Source organism: Tupaia chinensis, unplaced genomic scaffold (genome assembly GCF_000334495.1).
Source record: "Tupaia chinensis unplaced genomic scaffold, TupChi_1.0 Scaffold000272_1, whole genome shotgun sequence".
NCBI lineage: Eukaryota > Metazoa > Chordata > Mammalia > Scandentia > Tupaiidae > Tupaia > Tupaia belangeri.
The window spans coordinates 2,750,089-2,775,729 of record NW_006159754.1 but is presented as its reverse complement, the minus strand read 5'-3'; the positions used below and the strand labels follow the sequence as shown (position 1 = coordinate 2,775,729).

The 25,641-nt window shown below is 36.4% G+C and overlaps 1 protein-coding gene across 2 annotated transcripts; it reads right to left on the bottom strand.

The window, feature by feature from the left end:
- Positions 1 to 1,942: 1,942 nt before the first annotated feature.
- On the bottom strand, positions 1,943 to 24,989 carry LOC102485577 (arylacetamide deacetylase-like 2). 2 transcript variants are annotated; one of them, XM_027772372.1, is made up of 6 exons: positions 24,422 to 24,519; positions 22,031 to 22,101; positions 20,071 to 20,293; positions 13,944 to 14,013; positions 8,293 to 8,464; positions 1,943 to 2,941 (listed from the first exon to the last, which is right to left on the bottom strand). In XM_027772372.1, the coding sequence occupies exons 2-6, from the start codon at positions 22,085 to 22,087 to the stop codon at positions 2,339 to 2,341; spliced, it is 1,125 nt and encodes a 374-aa protein (XP_027628173.1). In that variant the 5' UTR covers positions 22,088 to 22,101; positions 24,422 to 24,519; the 3' UTR covers positions 1,943 to 2,338. The 2 variants fall into 2 exon arrangements, with proteins under 2 accessions (XP_027628173.1, XP_006149802.1); XM_006149740.3 differs by lacking the exon at positions 22,031 to 22,101 and having other exon boundaries at positions 24,422 to 24,989.
- Positions 24,990 to 25,641: the final 652 nt, after the last annotated feature.

The window sequence follows — 25,641 nt, the reverse complement described above, 5'->3', positions numbered from 1 at the left end:
GTGTGTCCACCCCACCCCCTGGGGAGTGATTTCCTCATTTTCTGTCTCTCTGGTCAGCACATGTCCTCTACAGCAAAAATCTCTCTAAAAAAATACATTTTAAAGGAATTTTAAGGTGATTAAATCAAAACAATAAGAACTGATGGTCATTAAGATACATAATATTAAGTTTCCATATAGGTTTTATACCTCATTGGGGAAAAAGAACTGATTCTAATGACATTTATTTTGTTTTCACCTATGATAGTCATTTTTTTTTTTTTTATCCTTGGGGTGTTAAAATAGTATTTAAGAAAAATGATTCTTCGAGCATAGTTGATTTTTTTTTTTTTTTTGGAGAGATTTTCACTGTAGGGCGCGTGCGCTCGCCAGATAGACAGAGAGAGACATAGAGACAGAAAGCGAGAAATCACCCCCCAGGGGGGATGGTCACGCCGCAATCCCTTTTCCTCCATTCTCCTCTCGGGATCTTGGGCACGCACGCACACGCGCCCTGGCGTGAGTTTTAAGCCACCGGGTCCGGGACATGAACCACGGTCGACTACGTGGGAGTCCAGCGACAAAGCCATTACGCTAACTGCTGGTTCCCACGCATAATTGATTTTTTACACTTAAAAAGTTTCCATTTGGTTTGTAAGTTGATAGTATACTCTTTAATTGCCTTCTGAAAACTGGAAGTTTGACAGTAATATCTGTCCTCAACAAGTTGGATATCACAGTTGTTCTTAGATCGAGTTGCTTGTAGATGTAGATGTTCAAATGCACAATTTCTTACCACATTTTAATTTTATTTAATTGATTATATTTACAACCCAAGACTCATATTACCGTACCTCAGATTTGACTTTACTACAATAAGTTGTCAATGTTTTATTATTTGTTTATTTGTTTAAAACAATAAAAGGCCTGCAGAAGCAATGTATTATGTGGATAATTTAGGATGATGTATTTGAAGGCTTTGGGAAAAAAAGTTTTCTACTTCATTCTTAGATGTGCTTCATTAATGAATATGAATTTAAATTAGATTCTTGAATTACAATATTCACCTGCTTTAAAAAAAATAAGTAAAACTTAGCTTGACATGGGGCCATGGTGCAGTGGTTGGGTACTATGCATTGGGAGCCAGATCCTACAAGGCCTACTGCAACTCAACTCCTGACACCTTGAAACCCCTCTGGGTACATGCGTATATGTGCCCAAAATTCTGATGTGAAGACAAAATAGAGGGAAATGGATTTTGGGGGGGTTCACTTTCTCACCCTCTCACCCCACTTCATGAGCTCCCTGGCAATTAAAAAAAAAAAAAAAAATGACAAAAAAAATTGACAAAAGACGTTTGAAAAAATGGCTTCTTACACCTATATCCTATCCCCATGAATGTTATTTTATTTGGAAAAAGGGGGCAAGGAACAGTGAGTATCTGCAAATGTAATTAAATTAAAGATTGTGAAATGGAAGATTGTTCTCGATGATTCGGGTTGACGCTTCTAAATACTAACACCTGTATACTATCTTCCTAAAGCAGAGGCAGAGGAGACCTGACCCAGGCAGACAGGAAGCATCTGAGGATGGAGCAGAGAGAGATCTGAAGATTCTGGTCTACGAAATTGTAATTTGGTTCCCATCAAGGAATACCAGCTGCCACCAGAAGATGAAAATGGCAAAGAGCTCTTCTAGAGCTTCCAGAGGGCGTGTGACTCTTGCCAGTGCCTTCACGTTGGCACATCTATATAATCTTGGACATTAGGTTTACAGAACTTAAAGAAAATACATTTTTTGCTATTTTAAGTCACAAAATTTGTGGTAATTTGTTACTTCAGTCACAAGAAACTATTGGGCTGTTGGAAGAATCATAATGCATTTTTGCATAGAAAAACATAGGAAAAACATGTCATGACTTTTCAGATGACCCAGTAACACATTGCCTTTGGAATTAATGCAGTTCAATGGTTTCCACATATATTTAGCAAGATTTTTTTCCCCTTTGTTTTTATCTCTCCCCCCCAACACTACTACAATTTCTGTAGCTATTTGGAAATGATTGTCCTTAATTTGTCAATAACCATTTTTGTTTCTCAATCTTAATAATGGCTGGTCTCTGTTAAGACTGACATAATTATAATACATTATAATTAAAGGAAAAATAGACAAGATTACATACATCTTACACAATCAAGGTCTACAAGTAAGAAAATTGAAAATGCAAGTACACATGATCACTGTTACAAAGAATTGAAATATAGATTTAAACAACACAAATGTCATCGTTTTTGCCAAATACTACATATTACAACCCACTACAGGAGCGCTGTACATATACATTACATATTTTACATATTTACAAATTCTTATTCAGCCAATTGATATACATATCTTTTATCCTAAGACCGACCTGTAAGTAAAATGGTGACGTCATGAATGATAAAGCCGCATGGATTCCATCCTCGATATGGTCATGAGCAACTTGAACTCCAACACTTCTAAGCCTGGAAACATACATCAGTCCGTCATCTCTTAAGAGATCATACTGACAGGTGAGAACATAGGTTTGCGGCAAAGTCTGTAACTGGGAGTCATTGGCCAACAAAGGGGATGCTCTGTAATCCATCAGTGCTGGCAAGGAAAAGCTAGATCTCCCAAGAATTGGTTCTTTATAAACATAGTCCTTTCTATACTTCTCAGGAAGAAGAACACTCCAGTTGACAAACTGAAATAGAGGTCTTGACTCCAGAGGCATGTGTTGGTTTCTTCTCATTGCCTGGGGCAGGGCTTTATCCTTGGTGAAATATAAACTCACCAGTTTTATGGCTATATCCCTAGTCAGAACTATACCATGCTCATTTTCTCGGTGAGATGGCAAACGAGAATCAATGACCTGCAAGGCGGGGTAAAGTAAAGCTTGCATTTTGATTTTATGTTTTATTTCAGGATCATTCTGCACCTGAAAAAAAAAAAGATGATAATATCTCATAAGGCAAAGATTTCCAAAACAAAAGGAGGATAAAATTTAATTCTAATCATTTAAAGAATGATGAGATAAGCCAAATCTGCATAAATTGATGCAATAATAATTTTTACAATATGTATGTTTCAACGACATGAAAAAAGTCAAGGCCCAAATTAACACTAAAAAGGTTTTTTTTTTCAAATATTTATTTATTTAATTTCATTTGTTATAATTATTTTTTAATTTGACCAGAGAGAGATAGAGAGAGAAAGGAAAAGTGAGAAAGCAAGCCACCAGGTTGAGGACTCGAACCGTGGTCGGCCATGTGGGAATTCAGCATCCTCAACCACCATGCCACCTGCCAGCCCAACATTAAAAAGTTTTTAAATATTGGTTTTATGTATGAGAAAGAAAGATAGGCAATGAGAGAAACCCAGAGAAAGGAAAATGAAAGAGGAGATACATATAATATTTTTTTGTCCAAAATCACTAATGGAAATAACCCAATTCTAAATATGATATTCCTGGGAAAATGGATGGTATACAATTATAAAAATTATTCTCAACTATAAGTAACCAAAGTCCATGGAAAAATAAATATAACCATTAAAATATTTTATTTTAAATAATTTTTAATACATTTTTGAATATTTAAAACAATTTTAAAAATTGTTTTGCCTATTAGGCAAATGCTACTAACACCACACCATAAATTTTTTAAAAATATCATTCAAATGTGAAAGTATATGGGACAAATTGGGAAAAAAAAAAGAAAAGACCAATAATTGATAGGCAACTTATCTTCTGAAAAAAAGGGGTCAACCTTTGAGAAGCAAAGGGAGAAAATTATGAAGACAAACTTGATATTTACAAAGTTTGATTTGTAAGAAAAATGTGGAATATTTGATATTTGAACTATTTGAAAATGTATGACATTCATCTCAGAATGTTATTACTTTAGAAAGAAAAGCAATGGAAGTAAAAGGTCAAAATATTGAGAAACCTTATCCAGCTCAAGATAATATCCTACAGTTACGGATACTAGTGACTGTAGTTAAATTGTCCACTTAAAATTATATTACTTCTTATTATTATAAAGATCTATTAACTCAGTAATAGGGTTATGGAAGATATTCAACAAAGCCATTCTTATGCTTGACTATTTTCAACATTAACATGGTTTAATTTGGAAAACAATAGATACTATGCATTCAACTTTGCTTTTGTTCAATTCCATTATCCCTAAATTTATGACATTTACAGTAAAATTATTTCATATAAATGATTCATTCTGTCCTGCTTTATTTATTTTTTTAAGAACCATTTTATTTAGGACCAGCAGGTGGCGTGGTGGTTAAGGCGTTGGACACTCCCTCATGGCTGACCAGGGTTCAAGTCCTGAATCTGGTGGCTTATTTTCTCACTTCCTCTTTCTCTCACTCTCACCCTCTGTCTCTCTCTGGTCAAATTAAAAAATAAATGAATGACTAGATAAAAAATAAAATAAGTAATTATTTTTAAAAAAGAATCATTTTTTTTAACTTTTACTTAATATTATTGTTTTTTAATTCAACCAGAGAGAAAGAGAGAGTGAGAAAGCAAGCCACCAGGTCCAGGAATTGAACTGAGTTCAGCCATGTGGGAGTCCAGCATCCTTAACCACTATGCCACCTACCAGCCTCTTTGCCTTACTTTATTAAACCATCCAGTTTGGTTGTTCAGGTTATAGGCCATGACACTCATATTATTGTCACAGAGAGAATAGTTTACTAACACCGTGGTAAAGACTGATCTCTTCAGTCTACATACTTTTAAAAATAATTACTTATTTATTTAATTTTATTTGTTATCATTATCTATTTTTTTTTTTAATTTGACCAGAGAGGGAGAGAGAGAGAGAGAGAAAGGAAAAGAGGGAAAGCAAGTTGCCACACCCAGGATTCAAACTACAGTCACCAGGCCTGGGATTTGAACCACAGTCAGCTATGTGAGAGTCCAGTGCCTTAACCACCATGCCACCTGTTTGCCCTCAATCTATATACTTTAAAGCAAAATTTGAGATCAGTCATAGAAAGTTCCATGCCACGCTAAACATCTTGGATATTTAGTACCATTTTTACTCCTACATCAATTTGTTGTTGTTAAAAAAAAAAAATCCCAACATAGGTAGTATGATTCAGAAGTTGTAGATGAGAAGAAATTGATGGCAAAGTCAGAGAAGGGATGCTTCCTGACTTTGCCCTGTATCATGTATGACTCAACCCACAAAATGTGATACATTTTGTGTCATACATGATACAGTTATTACACATTTGTCATATACAAATGTGTAATAAATACATGAAAAAATGTTCAACATCAACAATTATCAGGGAAATGCAAATCAAAATCACAGGAAGATATAACTTCACACCTGTTAGAATGGCCATTATTTCTTTTCTTTTTTTTTTTTTTTTCATGCGCTCGCCAGAAAGATAGATAGAGACAGAGAGACAGAATGTGAGGAATCACCCCCCAGGAGGGATGGCCACGCCATAATCCCTTCTCCTCCATTCTCCTCTTGGGATCCTGGGCACACATGCACACGTGCCCAGCGTGAGTTTAATCCACTGGGGCCAGGACTCGAACTGCAGTCGACTACATTGGAGTCCAGCGACATAGTCATTACGCCAACTGTTGGTCCCAAGAATGGGCATTATTAAAAAGACAGAAGAAATCAAGTATTGATGCAGATGTAGAAAAGAAAGAGACCCCTTGTGCACTGTTTGTGGGAATGTGTTGTAAATTGGTATAGCCATTATGAAAACACTGTAGTTTCATGGAAAAAATAAAAATACAACTACCATATGATTTAGCAATCCCACTTCTGGGGATATATCCAACAATACCAAAATCAATAATCTGAAGATAAATCTGTATTTGCATGTTCATTGCATGATCATTCACACATGCATACAACATATACGGTGGATTCCTCAGTCTTACAAAGAAAACCCTGTTATTTGTGACAACATGGTGGCACCTAGAGGACATTACACTAAATCAAATTAGTCAGGAAGAAAAGGACAAATACTGCATGAGCTCATTTATTCGTGCAATCTGAAAACGACAAACTTGTGGAAGCAGAGATTAGAATGTTGGTTGCCAGGGTCTGGAGGATGGAGGAAATGGATGACAGTAGTGAAGAGGTCCAAAGTTTCAGTTATGCAAACTAAAATTCTGGAGATCTAATATACAGCATAGTAACTAAAGCTAATTGTATTGCACATCACACTTGAAATTTGCTAAGAGAGTAATTTTTAAATGCTCTTCACAGAGGGAACCAGCAGTTAGCATAATGGCTATGTCATTGAACTCTCATGTTGTTGACCACGGTTCAAGTCCTGACCCAATAACTTAAACTCACACCGGGCACGTGTGTGTGTGTGCCCAAGATCCCGAGAGGAGAATGGAGGAGAAAGGATTGTGGCATGGCCATCCCCCTGGGGGAGATTTCTCACTTTCTATCTCTCTCTGTCTTTCTGGTGAGCGTATGTGCCCTATAGCAAAAATCTCTCAAAAAAAATAAAGTTCTTACACAGAAGAAAAATGGTGATTATGTGAGATAATGTATCTGTTAATTAGCTTATTTGTAGTAATAATTTTATAATGTATATGCACATCAAAATATCACATTGTATGATTTAAATATATACTATTTCATTTGTCAGTTATACTCCATCCACTTCAAAGTCTTTTTTGGAACTTGGTATGAGTAAATACATTAAAATTAATCAATTGATTGATTTTGGTGTGGATTAATTTAATAAATATTTAGGAGTCTTCTGTAGGAATAAAAAGATTTGGTTTCTAAAAAGAAAAGAAAAGGGAAAAAATAAGCTGAAATACTTTCCAAATTATTTAATGAGTCTAGTATAACATTTCTATTAAAATTTGACAGAGGTTAAAAAAGAGATCAATCCCTAAAAATGCATAGCTTAATAAATCGAAACACAAATGGAAACCAGCTACATATAAAAGCTTTAATTCATTATAAACAAGTGAAGATTATACCTGGGATATAAGTATAATTTAACATGTGAAAGTCAATCAACATAATTTATTTTTCAAAAAAAAGGAGAAAAATCACATGCTCATCTCAATAGATATATTAAAAATATTTGCCAAATATACTATCCATATGCAAAAACTATCACCAAATGAGGAATAGAAATTACTTCCTCAATCAGACAAAAGCCTTCAGATAATATATTGATTGATGAAATATTGAAATGTTTCCTCCTAAGATCCAAAACAAGACTTTTATGTTCGCTTTTGTACACAAGCCCAAGCTCGTGCACCAATAAAGATAAGAGGGTGAAAGGCATATCAATTGCAGAGAAATATTTAAAACTATCTCTAGTTATTGAAGATACGATTATGTAGAAGATCCTAGGAAACTTTTAAAAAAGCAGAACTATCAGAATTATAAGTGAATTTATGAAGAATGTGATAGTAAAAGGTCAATATAAAAATCAATTGTATTTCTACATAATGTCAATAAACACTTGGAAAATATTATTTTAAATAAAATTTTTCCAAAATAACTCAGGAATAAATTTGAAAAATGATTGTTACACTGAAAAGAGTAAAATATTGGTAAGATGCAATATTGAAGAGAATCTAATAAAATATGAAATTCGTCATATACATTAATTGCAAGTCTCAATATGATTTAAATCCCAATCTTTCTAAAATCTATAGAGTCAATGCAATCCTAATCCAAACCCAAACTGACACAATGGCTTATACTTTGATAGAAAAGATATGGAGTACTAGGACGTTTTTTTAAAAAGCAAAGTTGAAGTGAGCCTAGTATTGGCATAAGAACAGACAGGTCAATGAAATAGAGGAATTCAAAAGGAAAGAGTCATGTTAGAGTTGCCAGTGTTTTTACTCAAAGGCTACTGTGATTTAGTGGAAAAGGATAATCTTTATTTATTTATTTTGGGGGGGAGGTTTTTGCTATAGGGCGTGTGCACTCACCAGAAAGACAGAGACAGAGAGACCGAAAGCGAGAAATTACCCCCCGGGGGGATGGCCATGCCTCAATCCCTTCTCCTCCATTCTCCTCTTGGGGTTTCAGGCACTCATGCACATGCACCCATTGTGAGTTTAAGCCACCAGGTCCAGGACTCGAACCATGGATGACTATATGGGAGTCCAGAGACATAGCCATTATGCCAATGCTGGTCCCAGGAAAGGATAATCTTCCAACACATTGTTCCAGAAGAACTGAGTATCAGTCTGGGGAGAAAAAGAAAGACCAATCTCTACATCCCACCATAAAGACTAATAGAATGTACCTGTTGCGTCACCGCTGCAGCTAAAGTTCCCCCGGAACTGTCTCCTGAAATACATACTCGGGTGGGATCCACTCCATATTTCCTAAGAATTTTATCCTGGAGAAAAAACTTCACTACAGTGATGCTATCTTCAAACTGAGCAGGAAAGTGGTGTTGAGGAGTTAGTCTATAGCTTAAAAATAAATACACAAATAAAGAATTTATGTTGTATCTGTCCAATCAGCTTTCAAAGACTGCATAGATGCAATCCCGGGCCCTTTATTTCACTCTTCTAAAGATCAAGCCTGAAAATCGAGTAATTCTTAATGAGAGTGAAAATTCAAAAATCAATATAAAAATGTTTCCATTTTTTACCCAAAGTCACAGACGGCATTGTTTGCAAGGAGTCAGGGGAGGGTTATGAAACCAACAGGATTGTAAGCAATATTGTTAGCCCAGGTGCCTTTTGGATTGGAGGTGTTCTATAGCTTACACAACATGTTCATGATATAACTGGTCATTGCACATTTAAAAAATATGTATTGCTAGGGACCAGCAGTTAGCATAATGGCTATGTTGCTGGACTCCCATGTAGTCAACTGTGGTTTGCGTCCCGGACCTGGTGACTTAAGACACACCAGGCGCGTGTGCATGCATGCCCAAGATCCCGAGAGAATGGAGGAGAAGGGATTGCGGCGTGGCCATCCCCCCTGGGGGGTGATTTATCGCTTTCTATCTCTCTGTCTCTGTCTGTCTGGCGAGTGCACGTGCCCTATAGCAAAAACCTCTCAAAAAAAATATATATGTATGTATATTGCTAGAAAAGCATGATGAATTTTTGAACTCAGCAGGTGTGAGAGCACATAATATAATAAACACCTGTCCTACTTTTTCAAAGTCCTTTAGGTCAAAATTCTACAAGTTGACAAAGAATACACTTCATTATGGATAACGCCCAGCAGTTGGTTTTAGAGAAAATTTTTGGAGTATATATAACACTTAAATATACTAAGGAGATTACTTGTTTACATTAAATTAATTTGTAAGACAGATTGTGTTTGTGTATGTGTATGTATACATGTGCTTCACAGGTGCATGGTGAGTTTTTAGATATCATGCGATGGTGCAATCTTCCTGCCCCAGCATCCTGAGTAGTTGCTACTGCAGACTCACGCTGCTCCACTGGATTCTTTTAGGATGGATTGGAAACTGAAGTCAGACCTTGCCTGTGTCTGTGGCCTGCCAAGCATCAGCATCCAGACCACATGACTGCAGTGACACTGTGTAAGGCAAATTACTCCAGTGTTGATTTAATGGGTACAGAGGGGTTACTCCCTCTGCATAGGGACCGGTACAAATAAGACAAAACAGAACTAGTCTATCCTTAGGGCTAACTTTTTTTTTATTCTTCAGAATGTTAAAATGTATAAATATCTCTATTTATTATTAAATGTTGGTAATATGGCCCTTTATCATAAACTCTGTTTAGAAAATCTTTAATAAAGCATAATTTAGGGGCTAGCAGGTGGTTAAGGCACTGGACTCCCACATGGTCCACCACAGTTAGAAACCCAGACCTGGTGTTTTGCTTTCTCACTTTCCCTATCTCTCTCTCTCTCTCTCTCTTTCTCTCTCTCTCTTTCTGTCTGTCTCTCTTTTGTAAGCACACGTGCCCTATAGCGAATTTTAAAAATAATAATAAAAATAATTAATTAATTTAATTAAAAAATTATTATTTTTAAAAAGTATAATTTAGACATAAATATATATAAAAAAGATGTTGGTATCTATTATTTCAAAAGCAATAGATTTAGACTCTTTAAGGCAAAGACAAACACAAATCTTAATGATCAGATAGAATGTGTAAGCCAAGCACAAATGTATCACTATATTAAAAAACAGATTTAATATTTTAAAACTATAAGAGTAAAAGTGAGAGTGCCTTAATATTTTAAATTATAACTATCCCTGAAAACATGAAATTCTCGTAGGTACTGCAACTAAGCTTAATAACTGTGATAGCAAACTCCCTCTTTAGATAATCAAACATTCAATTTTTCTCTGTAAACCTTTGTGGCTTCCTAGCTTAAAAAAAAAAAGAAAAAACTGTTACTAAGTCCTGTAAATATAATTAAATTAGAACTCTCTAACTATATTTTGTTGTTATTACAAACTATGGAAAAGGTGGAAGAAAATAATTTCTCCTGAGGATGATGGATTTCAAAATTCATCCTAGATTTTAGAAATTCAGAATACTTCAGTATTAGTAAGAAAATACTAAACCATCTTGAGATAGTCTAATATGTTTTGGAAAATCCAGAACAGAGGATCATATTTCCTGAGAGTTGCTCAAAATTCTCAACTGATCCCAACCTTTACTATATACATCATTCTAAACAAGAATTATTTTCAAACTAATCATTTTCTTACCAGCCTCCAAACAACCTGACATCCCAAATGTATAATAATTTACTTTCAGGGGACTGGCAGGTGGCATGGAGGTTAAGGTGGCTAGACTCCCACATGTCTGAGAATGGTTCAAGTGCCAGACCTGGCAGCTTGCTTTCTCACTTTCCTTCTCTATCTCTGTCTCTCTCTGGTCGACTTTGATAAAAATAAAAAGAATAAGAAATAAAAAGATGACAATGAATAAAATTAATTCTTAAAAATAATAATAATAATAATTTACTTTCTCCTGTCCAGCTATGTTACTTGAGACCCAACAAGGGCCTTAAAAGACCCAGCTTTATGTGTCTAAAGGAGCAATGTTTACAATGCTTATCCTTTTGTGCAAACTCAGAAATTAGCATCATAATGGTAATTATCCAGCATAATGAAATGCTGAAATGCTGGATCCCTTTGAGAAACTCTATGTTGCAATGGTGATGAGGAAAATACATTAGGTAAAAAAATTACATTTGAAGCCTAGGTGACTCAGTCTGGATATCAAAGCTCTATGTGGTAAAGGCAAAAATCAGAGTAGTCAAAGAAAATCTTTCTCTTACTCCAATCCTATGACGACAGCATCAAGTCTGTTTGCAGTCCATCTGTTCAGAAGGTCAGAAGACGTCTGCTCTGAAATGGAGAAATAAATGTCAAAATACTCTCTGTAATAAAAAGTGACAGAAGCAGTTACAACCACAAATGTGGAAAGAATGTGGTTTGTGAATGGTACACAAGAACCTGTATTTCCAACCCATGTTTATGTATTGCTAGGGACCAGCAGTTAGCATAATGGCTATGTTGCTGGACTCCCATGTAGTCAACTGTGGTTTGCGTCCCGGACCTGGTGACTTAAAACACACCAGGCGCGTGTGCATGCATGCCCAAGATCCCGAGAGAATGGAGGAGAAGGGATTGCGGCGTGGCCATCCCCCCTGGGGGGTGATTTATCGCTTTCTATCTCTCTGTCTCTGTCTGTCTGGCGAGTGCACGTGCCCTATAGCAAAAACCTCTCAAAAAAAATATATATGTATGTATATTGCTAGAAAAGCATGATGAATTTTTGAACTCAGCAGGTGTGAGAGCACATAATATAATAAACACCTGTCCTACTTTTTCAAAGTCCTTTAGGTCAAAATTCTACAAGTTGACAAAGAATACACTTCATTATGGATAACGCCCAGCAGTTGGTTTTAGAGAAAATTTTTGGAGTATATATAACACTTAAATATACTAAGGAGATTACTTGTTTACATTAAATTAATTTGTAAGACAGATTGTGTTTGTGTATGTGTATGTATACATGTGCTTCACAGGTGCATGGTGAGTTTTTAGATATCATGCGATGGTGCAATCTTCCTGCCCCAGCATCCTGAGTAGTTGCTACTGCAGACTCACGCTGCTCCACTGGATTCTTTTAGGATGGATTGGAAACTGAAGTCAGACCTTGCCTGTGTCTGTGGCCTGCCAAGCATCAGCATCCAGACCACATGACTGCAGTGACACTGTGTAAGGCAAATTACTCCAGTGTTGATTTAATGGGTACAGAGGGGTTACTCCCTCTGCATAGGGACCGGTACAAATAAGACAAAACAGAACTAGTCTATCCTTAGGGCTAACTTTTTTTTTATTCTTCAGAATGTTAAAATGTATAAATATCTCTATTTATTATTAAATGTTGGTAATATGGCCCTTTATCATAAACTCTGTTTAGAAAATCTTTAATAAAGCATAATTTAGGGGCTAGCAGGTGGTTAAGGCACTGGACTCCCACATGGTCCACCACAGTTAGAAACCCAGACCTGGTGTTTTGCTTTCTCACTTTCCCTATCTCTCTCTCTCTCTCTCTCTTTCTCTCTCTCTCTTTCTGTCTGTCTCTCTTTTGTAAGCACACGTGCCCTATAGCGAATTTTAAAAATAATAATAAAAATAATTAATTAATTTAATTAAAAAATTATTATTTTTAAAAAGTATAATTTAGACATAGGTATATATAAAAAAGATGTTGGTATCTATTATTTCAAAAGCAATAGATTTAGACTCTTTAAGGCAAAGACAAACACAAATCTTAATGATCAGATAGAATGTGTAAGCCAAGCACAAATGTATCACTATATTAAAAAACAGATTTAATATTTTAAAACTATAAGAGTAAAAGTGAGAGTGCCTTAATATTTTAAATTATAACTATCCCTGAAAACATGAAATTCTCGTAGGTACTGCAACTAAGCTTAATAACTGTGATAGCAAACTCCCTCTTTAGATAATCAAACATTCAATTTTTCTCTGTAAACCTTTGTGGCTTCCTAGCTTAAAAAAAAAAAGAAAAAACTGTTACTAAGTCCTGTAAATATAATTAAATTAGAACTCTCTAACTATATTTTGTTGTTATTACAAACTATGGAAAAGGTGGAAGAAAATAATTTCTCCTGAGGATGATGGATTTCAAAATTCATCCTAGATTTTAGAAATTCAGAATACTTCAGTATTAGTAAGAAAATACTAAACCATCTTGAGATAGTCTAATATGTTTTGGAAAATCCAGAACAGAGGATCATATTTCCTGAGAGTTGCTCAAAATTCTCAACTGATCCCAACCTTTACTATATACATCATTCTAAACAAGAATTATTTTCAAACTAATCATTTTCTTACCAGCCTCCAAACAACCTGACATCCCAAATGTATAATAATTTACTTTCAGGGGACTGGCAGGTGGCATGGAGGTTAAGGTGGCTAGACTCCCACATGTCTGAGAATGGTTCAAGTGCCAGACCTGGCAGCTTGCTTTCTCACTTTCCTTCTCTATCTCTGTCTCTCTCTGGTCGACTTTGATAAAAATAAAAAGAATAAGAAATAAAAAGATGACAATGAATAAAATTAATTCTTAAAAATAATAATAATAATAATTTACTTTCTCCTGTCCAGCTATGTTACTTGAGACCCAACAAGGGCCTTAAAAGACCCAGCTTTATGTGTCTAAAGGAGCAATGTTTACAATGCTTATCCTTTTGTGCAAACTCAGAAATTAGCATCATAATGGTAATTATCCAGCATAATGAAATGCTGAAATGCTGGATCCCTTTGAGAAACTCTATGTTGCAATGGTGATGAGGAAAATACATTAGGTAAAAAAATTACATTTGAAGCCTAGGTGACTCAGTCTGGATATCAAAGCTCTATGTGGTAAAGGCAAAAATCAGAGTAGTCAAAGAAAATCTTTCTCTTACTCCAATCCTATGACGACAGCATCAAGTCTGTTTGCAGTCCATCTGTTCAGAAGGTCAGAAGACGTCTGCTCTGAAATGGAGAAATAAATGTCAAAATACTCTCTGTAATAAAAAGTGACAGAAGCAGTTACAACCACAAATGTGGAAAGAATGTGGTTTGTGAATGGTACACAAGAACCTGTATTTCCAACCCATGTTTCCATGCAGAGATAAGAATTAACGCGACACACCCTGCCTGTCCTAATTCCTTCAGTCACTCTCGAGGAATGCAACCATGACTTGACCAACTAGTATTTTAGGCAGAAGACATTACTCTCAGCCCAGGCCAATGTACTCTGGCCTTCTGCTGTCTGTACAAGGGCCCTTTGTTTCCTGGTGAGTTCTAATCTGGTCTGCTACTCTAGGCAGCAAGTTGGACTATGATTGGTCAGTGGGACCAGCCACAGTGGTTGGGTAAATCTCTCAAGAGTGACAACAACAATAACTAAACAAGGCCTCATTTAAAATAATGGTCATGTTTTGATTTTGATTTACTTGAATTCTATGTCTAATCACTCAGTTGATTCAGAACTCAGAGGAGAAATAAAATAGTAAGATGTATGAACTCTCTAAGGCAGGTCAATAATATGATTCTTCAGGCCAGGCAGTGGTACAGCTTTAATCCAAATGGACTCTCATGGAAAAGGGCCTGGGTTGTCTCCGAGGACCTCACTGAGCATACTGGGTAAGCGCCTGCCCATGATCCAGGTTGGCTGGAGGTAGTTTGTGGCATGAAGACACGTTGGGAATAACTCTCTCTCTCTCACATTCATGGAACAAAATAAATAAACCTAACATGTTTATGGTTCCTCAGAACCTCCATTTTATTTCATCATGCCACATTACGAAATCATCCAATAATTTTGGCATTGAGACAGAGTTTAAGAGTCAGCAACTAGATTTCGAGAGAGCTTTTGAAATTAGTGTGCAGACTTAATATGCATATGGGTTTTGGCACACTCGGCACACAGCAATTGACTCTCTCCCAATACATACATAAACACAAACATACACACACACAAACCTTATATATTTCTTCAACTCTCCACCAATTGGATTTACCAGTGCCCTGGCTACAGTGCCTTGGCAAATTCTGTGGTATCTGCTACTGCTTTATTTACAAGAGTCTAGAAATTCAAAGAATTCTACAGTTTTCACCGAATTTCAGGCTTTTGGCAGGCTTTTCTTGCACATCAACAAAATTCCAAATTAAAAACTATTTAAATGCTGGGTGTTGGGCTGTACAGGTGTACAGGACACAGCAGTTAGCCCTGTACATGGGGAGCTGGGTGTCATGTAGCCAACCGCAATTCTAGTGCTGGCCCTTGCAGCCTGAAAAACATGTCAGACAAATGTACATGCATCTCTAAAATCCTGACAAGATGGAAAAATGGAGGAGAAAGGATTATGATATGTCCACTCATCATTTTTGTGTGTGTGTGTGTGTGGGGGGGTGCATTCTTCTCTCCTCTCTGTCTCTCTCTCCCTCTCTCTCTGGAAAATGCACATACTCTCTAGCAATTAAGAAATAACAAATTAAATAAATAAATAAATAAATAAATAAATAAATACTAGATGTAGAACAACCTGGAAAAACCAAAGAAAATTACCTAATCTTTTAGGTTAAAAATAAAAGTTTTCATTAAGGATCAAATTGATAATTGACAGAAAAAGGCAACACATAAAGACCAAAATGCACAGAATATAGGAGGAACTCTTTGACCTCCACATTCAAAGCCCCTTAATGATACATTTCAAACGTGTCTTTATTTTTTATTTCATAATACTCTTATTTTACTTATAACCAAAGACAAATTAAGTGTTTTGTTTCATATTCTTATCATCAACTGTCTTGACCCCCATAGTATGTGCTGATAAAATCAGTCTCATCATGTTTTTCTCTATTCCTTGCTCATTTATTGAATTTATGGCACTTATGGAACCTAGATAGAAACAGAAGATATTAAGATAAATGTTGGAAATTATGAACTACCAAAGTATGTAAAAACTTTACTAGAGAGACGTTTTCTTATGCTTCTTAGTTCTCAAAGGAACTTTGTCCTGTTATACAGACAAAAACAAACAAGAAAAACAAATAGGGACCAGCAGATGGTGTAATGGTTACATCACTGGTCTCCCACATGGCTGACTGAGGTTTGAGTCCTGGATTCAGTGACTTGAAACTCACACCAGGGTGTGTGCGTGTATGCCCAAAATCCTGAAAGGAGAATAGAAGAGAATAGGTTGTGTAATGGCCATCCCCCTGGGGGGTTGATTTATCACTTTGTCTCTCTCTGGCTCTCCATTGAGTACACACACTCTATAGCAAAAATCTCTTTAAAAACAAAACAGAAACAAAACAAAGAGGAAGGCTTTTCCAAAGGAAAAGGATATTTGTGTATTCTATAATAGAAAATAGGTATCATTTCTATTTCTTTACTGTTCAAAAATAGAAAGTAGGTCTTTTCCAGTTTATTTATATATGTTCTAGAATAATTAAATACAAATAACACACAAATTGAAAAACCAAGATATAGAAAAAAGATGTATCTGAAATTCATCTGAGAAGGATGTTGGAATGTTATATCCAAAATAATAATTCTCACATTTTTAGGAATTAATTGATCACTATCATTGCCCACATCAGTGAAAGAAGAATTAATCTAATAACCAGGAATACTTCTTAGCATTTTTGAGTCAAAGCGATATATTCTCATTTAAGGTATCTATTTTGTACTTACTGAAGTCCTAGGTAAACTATGGACCCTCAGATATTTCCTAGACCTTATAAAAACTAATAGCATTAATGCATCCTTTGGAGAGAAATTAAGCTAACTTAATATTTAAACTATCTTATAAAGAAAGATGTAAAGGCTAGCAGGTAGCATGGTGGCTAAAGCACTGGTCTCCCACATGACTGACCATGTTTCGAATCCTGGACCTGGTGGCTTGAAAATATGCCAAGTGTATGTGTGCATGCCCAAAATCCAGAGAAGAGAATGGCAAAAGGAGATTGGGCTATGGCCTCCCTCCTGGGGCGTGATTTCTCATTTTTCCTCTCTTTTCTCCCTGTCTCTCTCTAGTGAGCACACATACCCTATGACAAAAACCCTTTAAAAAAGAGAAGGAAGGTATCATGATGACCATCCAAATACATAAAGATACAGATAAAATCTAGTTTAGTAAAAGCATTAAGGAAGTGAAAAATACATGAAAGTACTTGGAGAACATTTTGGGTAATAATCTCTCTAGATTTGAACAGTAGTAGATTCTGTCTCTATGCCTCTCTCTCTCTCTGTCTGGCGAGCGCACGTGCCCTATAGCGAAAAAACCTCTCAAAAAAAAAAAAACAGTAGTAGAAGTCTCTTTTAATAATTTTGTGTGTGTGTATGTATGAATCTGTATTCTCCCACCCCCACATTTGTTGAACATTCATTGGAAAGTGCTTTGCTGTGTGCTAAGAGGCAATGAGACTTGCTAGGGAGACATTCAAACAAACATGCCATGCAATTAGGAAGCCAAGATTGTCAGCATCAACTTGTGTACTTCCTTAGAAGTTGCAATGGACACATAGCAACACTGCTCAAGTCTTTAGAGTCAGAAAAATAAGCAATGGGGAACCAGCAGTTAGCGTAATGGCTATGTCGCTGGACTCCCACATAGTCGACTGCGGTTCACGTCCCGGACCCAGTGGCTTAAAACTCAGGCCGGGCGCGTGTGCATGCGTGCCCAAGATCCCGAGAGGAGAATGGAAGAGAAGGGATTGTAGTGTGACCATCTCCCCTGGGGGGCGATTTCTCGCTTTCTGTCTCTATGTCTCTCTCTGTCTGTCTGGCAAGCGCACGCGCCCTATAGCGAAAACCTCTCCAAAAAAAGAAAAGAAAAATAAGCAATGGAAGAGAGACAGAAAGCAGTGAATGGCAGAAGAAAGTCTAGGAGATATTTTATGAAAGAAAATAAAGACAGATGAGAGTGGAGAAAAGAGTGGTTTTATCAAATGCAGCACATTATAGAGTTTGAGAAATTCATTCAAGATGGGGAAAAAAAGGATGTAAGGAAGAACCAGGGTCTTTGGAGCACAGAAAGAAGTCTAAGAATAAAAGGATAATGATAAAGGACAAAACAAAAGAGGAATGCAAGGAGAAATGTATTTTATTTCCTGATGACTGTGATCATAAGATGTTTAGGAGAAATAATTTCAAAGTTAAAACAAACAAACTTTAAGACAGAAGATTGATAAAGATGTACTGATACAGTCAAATAATAGCTTAAGAGTAGGGTGATACCTGAGACCAGCAGTTGGCAAAATGGTTATGTCATTAGACTCCCATGTAGTCGACTGCGGTTAGATTCCTGGACCTGGTGGCTTAAACTCACACAGGACGCATGTGCATGCGTGCCCAAGATCCTGAGAGGAGAATGGAGGTGAAAGGATTGAGTCATGGCCATCTCCTTGGAGGGTGATTTCTTGCTTTCTGTCTTTCTGTCTTTCTGGTGAGCACACAAGCCCTATAGCAAAAAACCTCTCAAAAAAAAAAAAAATCAAGGGCATACAATGTCTCATTTCCCTTCATTTCTCTGAACTAGCAATAGGCTTGATCTCTAACTGGAAGAAGTACAAGCCCTGAAGTAATGCAGTTTAAAAATAATCATTGACAATAATGAGAGGCAGAGCTTACTAGGTATGCATTATATTTCTGAGCTTCAGTGGAGGCATTGATTACCAAAACAATCTACAGTAGCGTGACACACCTGAGCAGTAGCACCGGCAACAACTGGGAACTAATTTGAAATGGAATTCTCAGGCCTCACCATTAGCTTACAGAGAAAAAAATTCTGTGAGGGGAGAATACCCAAGGTACATTGACTCCCTATATACCAATGTCATTCTCTGATGAAGTTTTCCAAAGTCTTAATGAAAGTAGGTGTATTCATAATTTTTTTGGTAGAGATTTTTCGCTATAGGGCACATGTGCTCACCAGAGAGAGATAGAAAGTGAGAAATCACCCCGCCAGGGGGTATATCCATGCAGTGATCCTTTCTCCTCCATTCTTCTCTTAGGATTTTGGGCCTGTATGCTCATGCACCCAACGTGAGTTTCAAACCATCAGGTCCAGGACTCAAACTGCAGTTGACCATGTAGGAGTCCAACACCTTAACCACCATACTACATGCTGGCCCACTGATTTTGTTTTAAATACGCTATATATGCTTCTTAGAATCATCATCAGAGACAAGTATGAAACCTAGACTTCATGGGAAGATTTTATTACATAATTCTATTTTGTGTTTTCTTATTTAAAATTTCTTTCTTCTCTTTCTCTCTTTCTTTCTTCTATCTCTTTCTTTTCCTTTTTTTCTTTCTTTCTTTCATTTCTTTCTTCTCTCTTCCTTTCTCTTTCTTTATTTCCTCTCTTTCCTTTCTTTCTTTCAAGGCACACACATGCACACACCCCTTCAACAGGGTCTCATGCCACAGTTCTTTCCCACTTTTTCCCAGTCAGGATCACAAGGATGTGTGTTTGCATAGTGTGAATGAGTTGACTCAGGAACTAATCTCCAATTTCTATATGGCTTCCTGCATTACTACTATTCCACCACCATGGCTGGTCTAGTGTTTTCCTTTCAAAGTTAACATTCTAAGCTTTTCACCTACTCAAATTATTGTCTATAACTATAAACTTGAATTTATAGCAACCAATACCATATGTTTCTGATATGCCAGATAAAATATCTTTATTGCTTTATGTCTCTGCTCCTGCATAGATTCTGATTCTAAAAAATTAAATGTTTTAGTAATGACTTGTTCACGCTCTATATGACATACGTCCATTCAATATGGAAGAGGAGGAGAATGAAATGCTTATCCAAACAAAACAAAACAAAAACTGAATTCAAAAGTTTTGTGTTATTTGCCAAACATATGTCTATTTCTTGTTGGATATCTAATAGTTAGAGCTTCACTTATGTGTATGTGTACAAATGTGCATATATACATGTGTACATAAGAATGCATATTTATATAAAATCGGTCTTAGAGGAAGAACATGCAGCCACTTAGACATTTTCCTTATATGATGAACTTACTGAAACTTCCAAAACAAAAAGCACCACCATGAATATAGATCACAGCTCTTCTTGGGGTCTCTGACTTCCTCTTTGGCAAGTATAAACGTACTGGAACATCAACAAATGCTGTATCAGTCACTGTAATATATTCATCTGAACGTGGTAGAGTATAATCCAGCCTGAAGATTATGGAAATAAACTCTTCGTATTTCATGATACCTATATTTTCAAAGCACATAGCCTATAAGAGCAAAAATAAATTAATTAAACATTTGGATTGTTAAATAATATCAAATGCATATAAGGAGGACATAGAAAAGAAAGGAAGAAAACATAAGAAAAATAAATTAAAAAATCAGATGCATATAAACATTAGTTCCAAATAATACTATAAAAACATCTTATGACCTAGTTGCCTTTGAAAATATTAGGTACTTGGAACCAACAGAAGATGTAATGGTTATGTCACTGGACTCTCACATAGTCGAGTCAACTGTGGTTCAAGTTCCAAACCCAGCAGTTTAAAACTCAAAAGCTCATGTCAGGCATGTGTGCATATGTACCCAAGATCCTAAAAGGAGAATGGAGGAGAAGGGATTGTGGTGTGGCCATCCCCCTTAGGGGATGATTTCTTGCTCTCTCTCTCTCTCTCTCTCTCTGTCTCTCCAGCGAATGCACACACCCTATAGCAAAAATCTCTCAAAAAAAAAGAAAATACAGGTACTTAATATTTTAGATTGAGCTATCTCATCAGGGCAGTACATGACTTGGTGCTTAAGGCAGCTGGATCTCACATGGACCAACCATGCATTTTGAGTCCTGGACCTAACAGTTTAAGAAACACACATGCACGCATGGCATTTGTGCACATGAGCCCTAGATCCCAAAAGAATAGAGAAATAGAAGAGAGGGATTATAGTCTGACCATTTCTAACGGGGAGTGTTTTCTCACTTTTTCTCTCTTTTTGTGTCTCTTTTATGCCCCTCTGACAAATTTTAAAGAAGAATAAGATGAAAAAAAAAGAGAGCTAGCTTATTCAAAAACTATTTTTTTTTATGCTACAGGGCATATGCATGCATGAGAGAGAGAAATCACCTCCCAATAAGACCTTGTCATTCCATGATTTTTTTCTCCTCAAATTTTCCATTCTGTCAGGATCCTGGGCTTGCATGTACTCAGCATTTTTTTTTTTTCCAGCCACCAGGGTCAGAACTCAAACTCTGGTCAGCCATGTGGGTTCCAGCTTTGTCTGCACAGTGCTTAACTGTAATGCTACAACGCCAACTCCAGAAACCTTCTTCACTGGCAGTTTTTAAAGCTTGTTGCAATTATTTCTTAATTGTAAATTCTTATCTGAAAAATTTCTAGATCTTGTAATGCCTGGTCTTAGTCTATCATTGCATTGCTAACAGAAATTCCTGAGACTGGGTAAATTTAAGAAAAAAGAAGTTTATTTTGACTCCCAGTTCTGGTGACTGGAAAGTCCAAAGGCATCACAAAATGGCAGGCAGCATAACTTTCAGGAGAGCAGAGCTTGGTCTGTTTTTATGAGGTTTTCTCTCTACCATTTTGGTCTCATCCCCTGTTTATAAACCCTACCCGAATTCAACCATAGATGCCCCTTCTTAATGACATTATCACAACCAAAGACTCCAACCTAGGATACCATGAAGAAGTTAAGATTTTGGGACCAGCAGATGGCATAATGGATGCATCGCTGGACTCCCATGCAGTCGACTGCGGTTCGAGTCCCAGACCTATTTGCTTAAACTCACACCAGGTGTGTATGGGTGCATGCCCAAGATCCCGATAGTAGAATGGAAGAGAAGGGATTGCAGCGTGGCCAACTCCCCCCACCCCCCGGGGGGTGATTTTTCACTTTCTGTATCTCTGTCTCTCTCTGTCTTTCTGGTGAATGCACACTCCCTATAGCAAAAAGCTCTCCAAAAAAAAAAAAGAAGTTAAGTTTTCACTTACCATCCTTACAATACAATCAATAAAATCAATTTCCAACACATGTATTTCTGAGGCCATCCAATCACTTCCCCCTAAAACCAAATTCCAAAACATGAAATTTGGGGGGACTAACAATTATCCAAACCTTAACACCCTTTTCTTTCTTTCTTTCTTTCTTTCTTTCTTTTTTTTTTTTTTGTAGACATGCTGCTGTATTTTTCTTTTTTCAATGTTCATTTTATTTAAAACATAATTTTAAGAATCACCATATTATCACACTATTAATGATCCAAATTTCCTGGTTTGCAACTTGAAATATATTAGTGCCCTTTGCACCCTTTTGTTTAAAATCTATATTTGATGTAATTGAAAAAAGGTCCCAGTATTTCTGTCCAGCTTCTCTAGGACTTTCGTGCCATGTCACTGGATGGTTTACTCAAAAGAAAACATCAAAAATTACATAGTCGATAATACATTAAATTGTCTTTATTACTATAATTATTGCAAAGAATTTAAGGTATTTATAGGGCATTAGAGAGCATCTATCCCTGTACTTTAATAACGAGGGAGCAAAACCTCTAAGTTGCAGCCAGTAAATGTCAAAGCCAAGTTCACATTCTTCTTTGCAGCTTAGCCTCTTATTTTATCACTTACTAGATGTATGACATTGAGCAAATTACTCTCTGTACTTCAATTTCCTTATCTATAAAAAGGTAATGTTAATAATTAATCCCTTGGTGGGCTATAGTAAGATTTAAATGAGTGTTTTCAATGTGTGTAGAGGAATCCTTGGCATATGTTAAGTATTCAATCAATCTTGTCTTATTGTTACATAAGTATTCTGCACTAAAAAGAATCCTTATGGGGGCTGATCCTTTCGCCTAGTAGTTAAGGAAGCAGGATACCACATGGCTAACAGGGTAGGAATCCCAGCCTCTACAGCTTGAACACAATAGGTACATATGTGTGCATGCCCCAATCCCAAGGTGATGGAAAAATGAAGAAGGGAACATGGTATGATCACACCTCATTGAGGAGCACTTCTTACATCTCTGTCTCTCTCTGGAGAGCACACATGTTCTGTGACAATTTTTAAAAACTTAAAAAATATATAAACTTACTCTTACTGGTATCACAACTTTGAGGTAAAAAATTCAACCCTGATGATTACATGAATGCTTTTCATATTATCATTTTTTTAAACGGACAATCCAAATACAGTATCAAATACCCAAAGTTACAAAAAGTGTGTAATCCTGTTAAAGATTGACGTTGGTGAGAATAATCTGAAGCTAAGAAGGTAACAGAGGCTTAGAGATGAATATAATTTTGATGATATCAATTAGTATCAATCGCTGAGCATTGAATACCTGTAAAATAATTAGGGGAGATCATATAGTAGTTTCTCTGTGGAACAAACACTTGTTTACCCACATAGTTCCATTTTATATTGAACATGAACAACAAAAAAAGAGTTGTGGAGAATATGAACCCCTAGAAAAAAATAGAAGAAAAAATCATGGTTTAACACACCAGCAAGTGTTGCTTTTAGCTTCATAGATCCGCTGCCTGTTCTAGCATCACAGAACAGCCACTCTCTCTTATACCATGGATTGTGCGCTTCTCTGATCTTTTCTGATCTACTATTGTTGTCTTCTCCTTTCAGCTTCCTATTTTCACTATCATCACAAACCCTGTCTGGGAGCCATTTTATTTAGTAGCAAAAGTATGGACTTAAAAGGGTCCAAATCTTGGTGGTGTTACATCCTATCTGCATGCGTTCTTCTAATTCTCTTTTTCCTCCATAAACCACTAAAAATGGTTGTGTGACAGTGGAGAAGAAATAAAGAAAGTCTATACATTTTAAGAGTTCTAAATGCTCCCTTTCTAACCATCTCTTCTCTTCAGGAAGGACCTATTACTGCTTGAATTCATCGTCCACTCTGTATATTCCAATATGCAGATAATCCCTGCATTTAGAATTGAAGATGGACAATGGAAGCCACTGTAGAAGTAAGAAGCCTCAACTAACATCAAATAGGTGCCAAGTGTCCATGATATATTTGTAAAATATAATTATGGGACTAGATTGTCCCCAAAATTCAAATGAAAGGCAAGTTACCAAATAAAACTCAAAGCTATGCCCTCCAGCAATACTGTCTCTTTCATGCATATCACAGTATCTGAAAACTTTACATTGAGACAGAAACTCCTTGGAAGCAAGATTTCTGTCTCATCCTATTTTGCACAGGTGCAGCAAGTTTTACTTATTAATGCTATTTAGTTGATTTAACCTAAAAATGGTTCTTTGAAAATGATAACATCAATATATCAATTAAAAAGTACATAGTGCTCATGTTTAGTCTATATGACATCCCAATTTCCAAGAGAAAAAAAACATGTTGATCTTACCACGAATGAGCAAGTTTTAACAGCTAGATCCAAGGCTGTTACTTTCCAGCTTTCTTCAATGTTGTCTGGTACAGGCGTGTAAATACAAGTGACAAGCAAGACACAGAACAACCCCACACAGAGAGCTTTGAAAGCCATCATCGTCTTCTTTTCGGATTCTTCACTGTGCTAAGATTAAAATTTTTCTTAAGTGCTGAATAGTGAGCAGAGCAAGTATAGACTGAGAACCAACTTAGGTGATATGATTACCTCAACTAAGTGAAGCTAATTTTCAATTCAAACATTTCAACATCAGTAATAACTTGCTTTGCAAGTACATGGACTCAGATACAGATGTTGTAATTATCAGGCCATGTATGTATCATTAACATATAATTAAAATCTCTTGCAGTGTGCAGAACCATCATCAGCATAAAATGGCTTTATTACTGAGACTTAAGTCAGAGCCTAAATGAAAGCACTGACCCCTTTAATCACTACTTAATCTTCTAAAAAACAGAATGTTTTCTGAGATATTTATACTAAACCTCCTGGCATCCCAGCCTCTTGGAAAGATCTAGCTTAATGAATGATAGAACTTGGACAAGCCTCTACAATCTCTATTTTTTGTTCTAATATTTGGTCCACCAAAAGCAGGTTTGCTAACATGGTGGAGGGAAAAAAAAAAAGTAGTTCGACTGGAATCAAGTCATAAGAGAATCAAAATGACTCAACTCTACATGATAGTTAATCTTGAAGTCTGTTTTAATATATTAAATCTTAGGAAAGTCAGTCACTAACTTCTATCATTCATCTCTTTCACAATGAGTTTCACAGAACCTAACCTTTTACCTTCACAATAGATCAATCCTAATGTTTAACTGATGAAAGTTAATAATAACCTTGATAAGTGAAAGTACACTCCCAAGAGGTAGGAGTTGACCAGAGCAGGGAGAAAGAGAGGTCAGAGGGAGAGAGACTCAAGGGACCCAGCAGTTACATTCTGTGAGGTTTATAATTTTTAATCTAGCATGTGGGTTGATCATTGGCTGGATCCACTGCTTGTTCTCATCTCACTGACTCTATCAAATGTGGCTGGGCCCACTTATTTATTTATCTCAATGGCTCTGTCAAATATGGCTGGATTAGCCAGACATGCTCCGCTGGAAATCTCCTGTCTACATCACTTTGGCTGGGGAATTTTCTGCCATGATCAGTTTTTTTATCTAGCCACAGAAGCA